General features: G+C 36.2%; 1 protein-coding gene across 1 annotated transcript in view; it reads left to right on the forward strand.

Annotated features, from left to right (window-relative positions):
• FEZ2 (fasciculation and elongation protein zeta 2) overlaps window positions 1–10548 on the forward strand; it is a 28307-nt gene extending 17759 nt beyond the window's left edge. Inside the window, exons 8-9 of the mRNA XM_086631621.1 lie at window positions 2416–2481; window positions 9222–10548. Coding sequence (XP_086487747.1) covers window positions 2416–2481; window positions 9222–9238 — 83 coding nt within the window. The 3' untranslated portion in view covers window positions 9239–10548. The remainder of the gene's footprint in view (window positions 1–2415; window positions 2482–9221) is intronic.
• The last annotated feature ends 3981 nt before the right edge of the window (window positions 10549–14529 follow it).

The raw sequence follows: 14529 nt of genomic DNA on the forward strand, positions 1-14529 counted from the left end.
CCTTGATGGTATATTTGTTTTGTAGCTTTTCTCTGAAACCTGCACATACCAGAAAGTAAATGTTCTCACATGATTTCAACAGGTGGGCCTTATGGAAATACTGCATATGTCATGCAAGTTGGCAATACTCCCTACAGTATATGACATACCCCTGTGTTTAAACTTGCTGTGCTTTATTGAGGTTATTGTAATGACTTTCAAAAATTGGAATGGATGTCAGGACAATTTGGATGTTGAGGGAGTTTTTGCAAGAGTGTGTAGTGATAGAACAAGGGACGCAATGGATTTAAACTGAAAGAGGGTGGATTTAGATTAGATCTAAGGAAGAAATTCCTCACTCTGGGGGTGGTGAGGCACTGGAACAGGTTGCCCAGAGAAGTCGTGGTTGCCCCGTCCCTGGAAGTGTTCAAGGCCAGGTTGGATGAGGCTTTGAGCAACCTGGTGTAGTGGAGGGTGTCCCTGCCCATGGCAGAGGGGTTGGAACTAGATGATCTTTAAGGTTCCTTCCAACCCAAACCATTCTATGATCCTGTAATTCTGTGGTGATTGCACTTGATTAACTTTAAAATAGCCTGCATCTCTGAGGTTTGTTGGGGTTTTTTTTGTTAATTAATTTTAATAATAAGGAAATATAAACCAAACAGAGTTTTGACAGTGCTTTGAATTCCCCTTTCTTCATATCTTTTTAGGCCAGATCCTCAAAATTATTTGTAAGTTTTAAGTCCTCTGGGGTTTTTTATTCTATTTTACAAGAAAAACAAGGTTGTATTTTTAAAAAATTAATTACCAAGGTGGTTAAATACAACAGAGCATCTCTGGGAGTCAATGGCATCTCCTTCATTTGAGGTTTATAGGAACAGTTTAAAAATAGATGGTAGTTTGCGTCAATGTATTTGATCAGATCTGAGTGCAGGGCTTTGGATCTAAGTATGTCCTAAGGTACTTTCCATCAGCACAGGTCTGTGATTCCACAGGTGGCTGAGGGATGGTAGAAGACTTATTGATTGTTTCCTAGAAAGAGAAAATAAATATTCTACAAATTCTGGAGTAAATTCAATGTTTTAACAGGAAATAAATTCCCTTTATTTTTCTGCAGTAGGCACCCATAGCTAGTAATTTATACTTATTCTGTGACAAATGTATTTTTCATTTTAGAGAATTGCAGAGAAATTTTATCCTCTTGCCATATTTAAATTTCACTCATAATATTCTCAATAATATATTATTAATATTATTATATATTATATATATTGTATTATTAACATATTATTAACTCATAATATTCTCAAAAACTCAATATTAAGCAGAGAGAGATTAAAGCCTCCTGAAAACGTTTTGTGTTGTTGATGGTTTATTAATAAAATGTCTTAAACAAATGCACTGTAGAGAGTATTAACAGCATGGCCTTCTGTGGGCTAATTGGAAATTGATCCCATGACTCAGTTGCAGATTTCTGACTCGCTCTCTGTGCTGTTAAGGCAGATGGTAAAGCAGGTGTTCGGGGTGGTTTGGTTGGTTTTTCTTTCAAAACTGTGTATTATTCCGTAGTTATGAACATTAGTATCTTACTTGAACAAAAAAATTGAAATAAAACACTTATATTACGAGTTCAGAGTCTCATATGAGGAATTTGGAGCTTATGAAATATCGCTATTCAGTATAATTCTGTACTTCGGATTCTTTCAGTTGTGTCCAGAGCACTTCATAAAGGCTTGTCTTTGGTTTTGTTTATGAAGTAACAGACAAGCTTATATATGTCAAGTTGAGGGTAAGGATGGGCAATTTTGACTTGATACAAGTCACAAAAGTGGCGTTTTGGCATTATTCAAAGTTAATTCCAAATTCAGTTCTGTATTTAAGATTTTTCTAAGTGCAGCTGGTAACGTTCAGCATTTCAGGGAGAAAAATGCCACGTTTTCATCAGATCATTCGCAGTAGTGTTTCTTGAGAAAACTGACATTATTCTATCATTCAGGATGAAGAGCAAGGAAATAAATTAAGTAATGGAGCATACTTTTTTACCTAAGATCGCCAACTCTCCAGCAGTTTTTAGGGCATTTTAGTGCTGGATGTGATGACTTTCTTTTGGAAAGAGATTTTTTTTTTTTAATAGGGAAGAGGTACCTTTTTTGTTATGACTGATGATTATTATAATAAATTAACCACGTAAAATGGGTCTCTTGCATCCATCTACTGCAGAGTTCAGTGAGAATTATGTAAGTGAAAGGTGAGATATGATGTGTCTCTTTTTATCTTCTCGTATTCCAGTTAAGATTTTTCTTACTAACCTTGTAGTAGTATCCCTATGAGTAGTTGAAACAGCTGCATGGTATTTTTTTTTGAGGGTTGTCTTTAATATATGACTAAATATCTGTTTGTTTTTTGTTTTGTTTTGTGTTTTTTTTTATACTTCAGTCCTGCATGCCATGAAAGAGGATAGTGAGAAAGTGCCAAGCTTGTTAACAGACTATATTTTAAAGGGTGAGTATGTTTATTAGCAGGGATTTTTTTATTCTAAATTAGCTTAATGTACATACATGTATATTTGAAAAGAGTAGTCCTACAGCATTCATGAATTATGTAGCTCTTATATCAAACACGGCTCTCACTTATATGCTATTATATTTGTCCGGGGTTTCTGAGCACATAGTTCATAAATAAAATGTTGTTTGTTTGTTTGTGATGGTATAATACAGTGTATGTGGTGTATATTCAAATAGCTGAAGGACATCAGCAGGAGCAAAGCAGTCTGGCTTACAAAGTTAGATGGGTTTAGTTAAGAACTTGTGTTTTACATGTTTTTCAGAATCTGAATTCAAACTGCTTTGGTAATAATACATTTGCTAGAAGAAATGCTTATAGTTTCATTTTAGAAGTGTTACCTTTTGATCAATAGTAAAAATTATTTATTTTGCGTTTACTTGTTACACCTTCTTCACATTTTTTTAAAAGGTTTGTGTACTAATCATTTATTTTCCAGGTCTACACATTAATTATATTAATAGAATGTCAAACATTGAAAATCACTGCTGTCTTTAGCTTTAAGGAGTTGCTCTAGGTAGTTTCTAGGTTGTTAAATTAGTTCTAAATATTTTTTTGCTGATTTCATTTTTGCCTAGATTTACTAATGATTGTATTCGTACTTTAATTCTTGACATATAAATGGTCCTTCTTTAGTGTTAAAAGTTTAGCATATGTATCAAACGCCCGAGATCTGAACAAACAGGTATGCAAAAGGATAATGGATGCCTTTTTATTTGCCAGCCAAATATGTATTATGTTCTGCTTCATGTTCATATGCTGCAAACTTTTTCTCTTCTTTTGGTGTCATGCTTTCCAAGTCTCATGATTTTTTCAAATACAATCCTTTGACTTAACTCCCTCCGTATGATTTTTAAAGGTATTTGTATTTCTTAGCAGACTTCTAATGACTCATCTTGCAGAGATTTGAAAGTAGTTTCAGGTTAAAAATGTGGATGAAATTTAGTGTGCTATTGCTTCAGAAAATCTGAAGAGTGCACCTTGTGGTATTCCAGAAGCTCTGACTGAGTTTCTGTTGGAAAAAGGTAATTTCTAAGTTTTGTGTAGGGTTGCAGAACTACCACATACAATAAGAATGTAGAGATCCTTTCAATTGATTCCTTTGATTGCTCCATTGTTTACTTACCCTTTCTGAAAATCCTCCTTACATTACACAGATGTATTTGCTTATGAGCTGAGAGCCATTTAGGCTCAAGATGAAGGTTTTTTTAATGGTGATGGCACTAAACTTTAGTTTTGTAAAGCAGAATCTTTGACCCAAGATGATGAACTGTTGTCAATAAAGCTGTTTGCTTTTCATCATCATACATCTGGTAGAAACTGATTGGAATAAAGAGTGCTCTTTACAAGTCTGCTCTTATTTTTAAACGTAGCTGTTCAGAAAAGCTGTCAGATTACTAGGATGCTGAGAAGTAACTGGCTGCCCAGAGAAATGGAGAAATCTTCTGCATAGAAGGCTTATAAAAGCAGACTAGCTGAACGTATGACAGCATGATCTAGGAAGCTTGATACTGAGGTTCCCTCCTACCTCTGCATGCTCGTGACTTTAAAATCAGCAGGGGTGTTCTACTAGCTAGATACAACAATTACAAAAACATCATGCACACATTGAATGTGTTGGATCAAACAGGTCTTCATATACAAGCACTGTTCTCTCTGAATTGTAAAACACAAATTATGGGAGTATGAAAAGTGATCACTCGCATCGCTCATGCTAATAGGAAAAGGTGATGTCACCTCAGCTACCGCAGTTCCATTACTGAACAGAGCTAAGCCTTTCTCAATCTTCTGTGGGCCTGATTGCAAAACAGTAAGCAGTCATACAAACTAGTGAGCACAAAACTTTACTCTTCCTTTCAATGTAGCCTTAACTAAGCTTCATATTGCTATGTTTAGATTATGTTAAATATTTATAGCTCAGCTAACAGCCCTACGTTATAGTGTAGATTTATCCTGTGGAACAGGCAGAGTCTTCCTCTTGTTTCTGAAGGTGGAATCTGTTTGTCTTCTTTTTCTGCCACTAAAACCTCTGGCCTGAAGCCTCAGTGCGGCTGCATACATGGCACAAAATACTCCCAGCCTCCTGTCCATTGTCTGGAAATTATTTTTAAAGCTTGTTTAAAGGGAGATTAGATGATTTTATACAATGACTTAGAGAAACTTTCAGCTCACCTTTTGTATCAGAAATGCCAACCTACTCGCTGAATTTCAACATAAAAAGAGTGACCTACTTTTTGAAGAGTCTGCTCTCTTCACTGGAAGGTGAAAAATGTCTTGGCAAGGTAAAAATTATTATGAGGATTTAGAGGTTTGAATTTATTTTCCAAAACAAGCAGGAAGGTAACAAGTTCTGGACCCGTTAATAATTATCCATTATAGTATAGTGATAATTGTATTCATTTTACATCTGTTTACTCTATGATCCAGCTATTGCCTTACACCGAATGAATGCCATTTCTTTTTATTAAGCTTTAATCAAGAAGTGACATTCTGAAATGTGTGAATTATATCACCATACTTAGTTCTGTTAAAATCTGTTAACCTCTTGTTCCTTTGAGGATCATTTTTTCCAATCGTACAACAAAAAAGCAGGCAGTAAATTATATGTGACAATAGGATATGTATAGCTTTACGGTAAATCCAGTTAGTGTGAGGTTTGTCAGCACAGGTAAAACCTTCTTTCTAGCTCTGTATTCCATTTTACACAGCAAAGGAAAAAAAAAACAACTTACAGTAAGTCCTTAACTGTTTTTTTTAAAACAGCCCTGTCTTTTTATTCTATGGTATTTAAAAAATGAGAGCATGCCATTCCTGCACGGGCATTATGGCTGTCCACAGACTTAGTAAGAAACTTGCCCAGATATTGTTGGTTGACGCTGAAAAGTTACTTAGATTGTTTAGAATCAAGAGCTGAATTAAAAATATCAGGACAAAATTTATTCTAATGATTGCTACAGTATTGTTGGAAAAATGTAATGGGACAAATAAGAGAAGAATAATGTGAACCTGGAAAAGTTAATGGAACCATAAGATTGAGCAGTAGGTGTTGATTTAACAAGAAGTCTTGCCAAATTCACTGATGTTCTGATAAAAACAAAAAGACAATGAAATAAGTTTGTATTTTCCCTGAATTTCCTGGTGTTTTGTAGAAGTGTCACCATCTTGAATATCTTGAACTAAATGCCAAAATAATTCTGAAATCTGTGAAAGACTAAATTTGGATCATGTAGGAAGACACACACAGACCCCCGCTGTGTGTGTTGTCTAATACTTGATATCTTCATTTAATAATGATCGAGTAAATGTGTTTTGACAAGACAGTTTGGCCAAGAGCTGGAGCATGGACTAGAACGAAAGAGAGTTCTGCAACCAGAACTGCTGTTGACCTTCTATGTTACCATGGATCATTCTTGCACTCTTTTTCATAACCAGCTAATGCTTTGGAAATGCTGGAAGTAGAAATCCTCAGAACAAGGGATGTGTAATGCAGTATAATTAAAAAGCAAAAAAGGCCAGTGGAACTCAGTGCGTTTCATGTTAGGAAAAAAGAAAACTCTGTATGCATTTCTGAATAGGATTATTAGTTTTTAAATTATTTCCAGTGTTTGCTCCTTTAAAACATTCTCTTTTCCCAATTTCTACCGCCCCCTTGTGTCCCCCAAAATGTTAAAAATACCATCATTTTGTCCTCATGCTTAAGTCCCTCTTTCCAGTGATCAGTTAGCTCTCCCCTCGATCTATTCCATAGGGAGTAGTACCTCCTCAGAGATAAGTATCCCAAAGCCAGACTATGTACATATTCCATGTAGAGTCTTGTACAATATAGTAACTTACTTTCTCTTATTTGTGTTACTCTGATGCAACCTAAATTATTTTCAAGGAATTTTTTTTCCTTCTGTGGAGTTTTGTTTCTTTTTACTTTTCAGTGACCGTTTCTGTCCTGAAGTTCATAGTAATGAAAGAGACTTAGCGATTTGCTTTGCAAGTATGTTGCAGTTGTTCTCCCACCAGCGTGTGATTCATACTCTATTTTATAGTTTTAGAATTAAAATAGATGGCAACATGAAATTGAAAAACATTTGCAATTGTGCTTGTATTTTTCTGAATATATTTTTAATATATTAATATTGTTATTATATTTTATCACTAGGGATCATGGATGTTGGTCTCTTTTCCCAAGTAACAAGTGATAGGGCAAGAGGAAACAGCCTCAAGTTGTGCCAGGGGAGATTAGGTTGTATATTAGGAAAAAATTGTTTGCAGAAAGGGTTATCGAGCATTGGAACGGCTGCCCAGGGAAGTGTTTGAGTCACCATCCCTGGAGGTATTTAAAAGATGTATAGATGGTGGCCCTTAGGGAATGGTTTAGTGGTGGACTTGGCAGTGCTAGGTTAATGGTTGGGCTCAAGGATCTTAAGGGTCTTTTCCAACTTAAATGATACTGTGATTCCATGAAATAGAAACTGAGACTGGGAGAAGGATGGGGGATGCATTTGCTGAGAGGGAAAGAAATACCAAGCCAACACTTTGAATACTTGATCTTTGATCACTTTTGGACTGAAGCTGGCAGCTTAGAAAGCTCACTGTATTTAAATGCTGTTGGTGCTCATCTTTCTACTCATCTTTTTTGATGGCTGAACAAATACAATGTGCTTTGAAAACTTTATGTTTCCACTGGAAGACCTAAACAAGCAAGTAAGCAGCGAAGTTTCTCGTGCACAAGTTAAGCAGTAAAGCAATTGGTTGCATTGGTTGCATTGGTTTTTGGTGTCGCAACAAGAAGAGCTACCGTATCCTTAGATGAAGGCATGTTTGTATTGACTATACCCATTGAATTTTAATTTTTTTTTTTTACAGAAGCTTTCACTCTTTATTCTTGAACGTGTAACATGATGACTTTCTGCATTATGATTTATTTACCAAGTACAAGAATGCAACAAGTAGTAGCATCTGTAATCCTTGAAGTATGCAAGTTTAGGTTATTTTCTGAAGAAAATGCCTCTGTGCTGTCATGTTGTGTGTCTCTTGAGCCTCACAAACAATAATTGCCAGTTTCAACCCTACAAGACAGAAAGAAGAGTTGCAGGAATAACTGCGTTCCACAAATACTGTAGGGAACTGACTATGTAGGAGAAGGACTGAAACGACTGTTTCTATTGAGCTGAAGGCTATCAGCTTTTAAAAGCCACCATCCAGTTGGACAGGTAGCTTTTATGTGTTTATGTACTGGTGAATGCGCTTACAGTAGCTCCTGTCGGTTTGGGGGCATGAGGACAGAGGAACAATACGATGGAGTTCCTAGCAAACTTAAAGTAGAAGCTGAGGAAGGCACAGTGGGAAGGGAAATTACATAGTTTCGTTGTTGTGAGGTTAAGGAGGAGTATCTGAGGAAATCTGCTGGAAGCAAGAGTTCCTTAACTTAGCTACGTATGGAGCAAATTGATGAGATATAAGAAATGTTAGCCTGTAGATACACACAGAATAAAAATATTAGGGATAAGTTGTCTAGTATCACATTTAGACACATTATTTCAAGATTGTTAGTTTTTATTTCCAGTTTTTACAAAGTTTGAAGATCTAACTTCATGTACTGGGGTAATTTTTGAATATAACTTACTACCAGTATGATACACAAACTGGAAAAAGTCATTCTCTGTACCCTTGCAAGGTTAGTTGGTTTCTTTTCCTTAATTCAAGAACACATGTAAGTGTAAATAATTGCGGCATTCTTACAACTGTTATATACCACAATATATAAGTAATGTATTTATAGCTGAAATACATGCCTTTGAAATGAGATGTATCCTTACAGTAAGCTGTTCTAAGATGTATTTATTGCTAAGCTTTGTGTTCTTTCCCAATTGTCCTTAAACAGTAATTGTGACATAAAAATACAGTGCTAAAAATAATATACTATACAATACTACTGAGTAAAATCCATTAAATATGTCCAGTATTATTTTCTTTTAGACTTTTTTCTGAATGTAGATGTCATGAAAGCAGAATTGTTTTCTGTCTTTCAGCTTGCTTTGCTATTTCATATCTGATCTTTCAAGCTTCTAGTAAAGGCTTAAAAAAGCCCAGTTTTTTGTTTTAATAAAGCAAGAATTTACTCCTTGTTCTATTTTTTAATTGTGCAAGTATTTCAGATAACAAGAACATTTGTTTTCTTGCCTTTAAAGTTTTTGTTTAATTGTTACACCTGACTTCTTTATTTGCTTTTGTGTTGTGCTAGCACTGGTTTGAAAGCTGGATTGCTCTGAGGTTTGTGCATTCCATGTGAAACAGGAATGAGAAACACGTGAAGGGCATGTCTTATTTTCCCACTGTGTGATTCTAGTACACTCACCAGAATTAGAGTCTCAGATTGTCAGTGCATATTTGTAAAATACAACTGCATGCGTCGCCTTTTATTTAATGTTCAAAAAGCACTGTTTAAGACATGACCTTTAGTTAACTCATTTCTGTGTAATATTAGTTAAAGTTAGTGGGTTGTGTCACTTAATTATCTTTTGAGAAGAGAATGATATCTTATTTGCCAGTTTCAATTGATTTCTAGATTTTACTGTGTTACTGATAGGGTAGAATTCAACATTTACATATTTTAGTATACACAATGCGTTTTTATACAGACTAACTTCACTGATGTTTATCAAGATGTATTTGTGTTTCTTTTGCAGTTCTGTGTCCTACATGAAGAGGACTGCTTTTCAGAATAACCATGCTCCTTCCTATGAAGAGAACCTTTCCATGGATATAACTCAGTATTTTTTCATTTGGCACTATACCTAAACCAGTATGCGTTTAGCTCCTCTGTATGTGCATGGATTTTCTGATCCTACAGTAAGTCTTCTGGGCATGACAACTCATCCGTTTTAACTTAATAGTGCAATGAACTGGAGCAGGGAACAAACATTGTACAGTTTTACTCACATTGTTCTGGCTTTTTAAAGTCTATTTTTACATTGTATAGCATGTAGTAAATCCTCCTGCACATTTTGTTGTTGGATGGAGGAATAAACTTTGAATAGTGTAAATAAAATAAGCCTAGTTTTACGGAGTCCATATTTAAAAGCATCCTTAGTTCCTACAGCAAAGATCCAAAAAGGATCATAGTTGTACTTGGACTAAAAGATTCAAATGAATTCTCCAAGAAGCACTCCAGAACAGCGTTGGTGGAAGTCAGCATTCAACCCTTCCTCTAAAACAGTAACTTTGATTGAGCTATACAACAGTATTGTTCATACAGTGAACAAATCTGGATTCTCTGATGGTTTGATATGAGTAATTGGTGTGTTACCTGTCTTTGTTATCTAATGCAAGCATCCAAATAATGTAGTATTTCATACTTGGTTTTATTTTAATTACTAATGTTCATGTGGCTTAGATACTCTCTCATATTGCTGCTATAATTTTACTGTTTTTAATAAGAGTTTGATCTTAATGAAAATGCTTCAGTATATAAACATTTTAAAAAGCTGTATCTTTTTAAAAATACATGTACAGTTTGAAAAACTTGCATCTGGGTTCCAAGTTAGTATTCTATTGAGATATTGGTTGTTGTGTATCTCTAAATTTTACTATAAATCTCTCTTGTAAATGGTATGCGTTATCTCCTCTGTGATGATGTACCTGCATTCAAACAGACGAGAAGGTATTTTACAAATCCTATAGAAGAAACATACCCTGTAATCTCAACATTAAATACTTGTCCACGAATAATTTTGCCAGTCTTAAAGATTAGATTGAAATATAAGTACTAATAAAAATAAAGGAGCTATTTTCTAGGGTGAATTCCTATTGATTTCTACGTCCAGATTTATATACTGCATATATGAAGGCACTGGAAGATAAGGTTCTAAAGAGATAAACATATTTTCTTCAGTCAGTTTTTTCCATTTAAAGTCTTCAGTCTTTTTGTTAGTTGAGGAGAAATTTGCTCCTGAATACTTTGTGTTGCTTCTTTAATAATTTTATTGTCACTAAATACTCATTTTCATCAGTAAAACACATAGTTCTCAGAATGCTTTCTCTTTTTTCTAAATGCCTTGATATTTTTGTCTTTTGTGCCTTTTTCAGTCGCTAGAGTTTTCAGCTTAAAATTCTTTCCCTCTCCCTCTCCCCCTACTTGACCACCAGTGGATACTTGCCAGCCTGCTCAGGAGTAATAGATCCTCTGCATAAGTGTCTCGTATGTTGGGAAGGTGTTTGGTTTTTTTTAATGCTTCATCCTGTTTCATTTATGGTTTGTGTATAAAGAAAGCTGCCATTTATTCCTTTAGCTGATGTGTTATGAACTCAGTATGGCATGCTTTTTCTTTAGAAATGCTTGGTGTTGACTATTGATTCTTGGAAATTTTAAATATGCTTTGCTTCATATTAAAAAAAAAAAAAAAAAAAGAAAAAGATTACGTGTTGTGAAACACACCATATCTCCAAATGAGATCTATTCAGAGATGTTTCAGTGTACTTTTGAGGCTTGAGGTGACAAGAGGAAACAAAAAAGAAGGAAATTAAAAGAAAAATACAAAAAAAAACCCCAGCTTTAGACAAAGTTTGTGGTGTTAATTGTAGCAAATCCTGGATGACTTTAAATCACAAAATACTAAAAGTAGTAAAACTTGAAAGTATACCCAGCACTAAAGACCAGAAACAGCTTTAGTGAGCTAAGCATCTGCCTGGTTATATTGTGCACCTCATCAGACTAAACAAGATTTCATTGTGAAAAGTACCTGTTTACCTTGTATGTAGAATCCTGGCATTAAACAACAGCTGGCAAAGGTGGCAAATATTCTCTATATACCTGTATATGTACATAAGAAATAGATCTCAAAACATAGGAATAAAAAGAACCATGCAAATCTGCTTTTTTGCTGAGTTTTATGTACTTCATATTTTATGTTACGCATCCTTTTTCCAGATGCATTATGGAATCTTGCATTCTTTCAGGGAGCTGGATTTCATTATTCTTTTTAGTTTTTAGCATGTGGTAGCCGTAGATGGCCACCCAAGAAGAGTTGCTGACAAATACCCTAGAAGAAATTTGGTAAAAATACATTTTTACCAAAATCTGTTCCATTTTTAATACAAAGGGTCCTGGAAGCAAAGTCTCTTTAAAGTCATTGAATTTTGAGTTACTTATGATTAGATTATTTGTATCACTTGCCTTAATAGTCTTTTTTTCCTTTTTTTTTTTCGTCTAACCCTCTTCCTGGGTTTCAGCTATTTTGTTTGATACAAAGTTATTCATTTGCTGGCCAGAGTCAAATGCTTGAGTCAGGGACTGTCTGGACAGTGTGTCAGAGGTAGTCAAGAATCTTAGAATTACATTTTCTTGATTAAGGAAAGAAACTTGGAAACAATGTCAGTTCCCTTCTGGTGAAAGATAGTGGTTCAGCTGGACTCCTAGCTGGTGTTAGGTAATTGGTGATAAAGAACATCTGCTGTTGACTGTGCCAGGTAGTTGTAGGCTGTAACTTGGAGCGGTGGTTTTATTGCAGCAGTTCACAGCGCTGTTGCTTGCAGACTGGGTTACCTTGGTGTTCTTCCTGCATGTGTGAGCTTGGCAACAGTGTTGATTATCAAGTGCATCTTTCTGCACAGCATTGTTTGCAGCACCTGCCTCCTCATTTCCGAAGGGACAATTTAAGATGCAGGTTTCATCTCCTGAAGCTGTAGATGGTGCAGAGCCCATGTAGCAGGAAACCTGCTTCTCTGGCTGTGGCAGCAGCAGGCAGTGGAGATCGGCAGCTTGCTTCACGTAACGCAGCATCTGCCCAATTCAGTTGGGAAGGGCCTAGAGACAAAGCTTCCTAGTGAAGCGTTCCCAGCTCCAATGTACTCAAGCCTGAACTTACTGACGCGACTCATTCTGCAAAGTTTATCTTTCTTTTGGGCTATGGGGCAGTATTGTAACAGTAACAGAATCTGCCTAGGTTTGGAACTATTTTCTGATTCAGGTATCAGTCCTAATTTTTAAAACTTCTCATGGGCCTCCAAGTTATCTCTGGTTATATAAAGTCACTCCAGAAGCCATAAAAAAAAACCTCTGTCATCCAGTAAAAAATGAAATCTTGGTACAAAATGGATCTTGAATTACGTTGGGTGAATTTAGTATTCTGCTTGTCTTGGGGGCACAGCAGTGTTTGCTTTAAGCCGAAAAAGAAGCTCTGATTGTCATCCAGGAAATCTACCTGTTCTAATGCTAAGATAATGCAATTTCTTTTCAAAATGTCTACAATTTTGCAGGTAGCAGTGACTAACTCAAGACTTCTTGCCTTTTCATTTTTATGTATTGATCAGCAGTGGCTGTCTGGATTAGCTGATCCGTGTCCAGTCCTGACAATAATTCTTGAAGAAACTGTATGAACTGGGAGAACTAGTTACTGAATTTTGTCACTGTTTTGTTTTTCTCTCCTTTGTAGTGTGCAAAAGTTGGATAGAAGCCCCTCTTTTCACTGAATGCTAATTTAAACAGAGCTCGTAATTGTATTCGTTTTCCGGCCAGTCTTTGTGTTTGGGTTTTATGTTAACTTTATGTAATAAATAATAATTTTAATTTTCTGTAGTGTTGCATGCAAATTTATGAATTCAAGTACATGTTTCTTGGAAACAACATGTTACAACTTAGGCTGAATACAATGGGGTGAAAAACTTAGCAAAGAAGGTAAAGTGTTTGGATTTTCTTGATCAGGAAAATGTTTGGAGAATGCCCAAAAATTGTTTGGAGAATGCCCAATTTCAAAACTATAGAAAGCAAATTCTGCTCCTACATGTGTTTCAGTTGATATGTTGTCCTGCACCATTCTCGTGCTTGATGATATTCAGAGGAGACTGACCAAGTCAAAGAAAATGATCCAGATTTTCCTACTTGCTGCATTTTTGGCTTTCAGGAATGTTCCATTGCCCAGCTCAACCAGGCTGGCATACAGGAATTCCTTTGGGTGGAATGACAGCATCGCTGTTAAAATGTTAATTCATTTTTATCTGTAGGGAAATAATTGGCTGCTCCCAGGAATGTTTCTCCTTCTACTTGTATTGCCTTCACAGGAAAACTGAGCGTGCATAGGAAATGCCGTATAGATCATGCTGTTTATCTCCATATTTTGGAATCTGGGATCGGAAGATTGCTAAATTAGCATGGAAGTCCCTCAAAACACCTTACAGCTATTTCATCATGAATAAACATCTCGACAGTATTACCTGCATTCACCTCTTCCCAACCTGAGGGATAGAAATTGTCCTTGAGATAAATTTGAAAAAGACAAATGCAGAACGTCTGTCACTCAGTTCCAGAAGAAGCTGGTACTGTCTGCTAGCGATAGCATGAAAACAGTTGAGTGCAGACCTGCTCCCTTCTACGTGCGTCTGTCATTGATGCATGGAGGGAACAGTCATATCAGCCTGATTTAAACCTCATTGTCACCAGAACCACTGAGCTTTTGCCTAAAATTGAACAATTCCTTCCTTCAGATGCATATCTGAGATGGTAAAAGATCGAGCCCTAGGTGGCTTCACTTTACATTTGGTGCAGTGAGCAATTCCGGAACCCTGTGAAAATGCTGCTGGCTGAAGCACAACGCTGCACCGCAGCTGCCTGCTGCCCTGATGCACCAGCACTTGCTTCTGAAGGAGGGTCCTGCAGAACCACTGCGGCAGTGACAGCTTCCGTAGGGCAAGGCCCTTGACGTCCTTAAGATTTCTATAGGGCCCTTCAGCCGTGAAGGAGGGACATGGAGGTCTTTTTTCCTGTTTCTGTAGACATTGCTTTTCCAGTGCCTCGTTAAATTTTTGTGCTGCTCTGAACTGACTCAAGAAGTTGAAATATGACTGCTGGTTTAGAACAATAAGTGTTGAAGTTTGGGGTAAAAATTGAGTAAAATCCTATGGTCTCCGGGCTAGTTTTAAGAGCCCTGTATCTAATCCTGCATGCTTGGGTTAGCAAACTGTTGATGATCATTCATTGTCCTGTACCCTTCGACATAAAAA

This window comes from Tauraco erythrolophus, chromosome 2 (assembly GCF_009769465.1).
Source record: "Tauraco erythrolophus isolate bTauEry1 chromosome 2, bTauEry1.pri, whole genome shotgun sequence".
NCBI lineage: Eukaryota > Metazoa > Chordata > Aves > Musophagiformes > Musophagidae > Tauraco > Tauraco erythrolophus.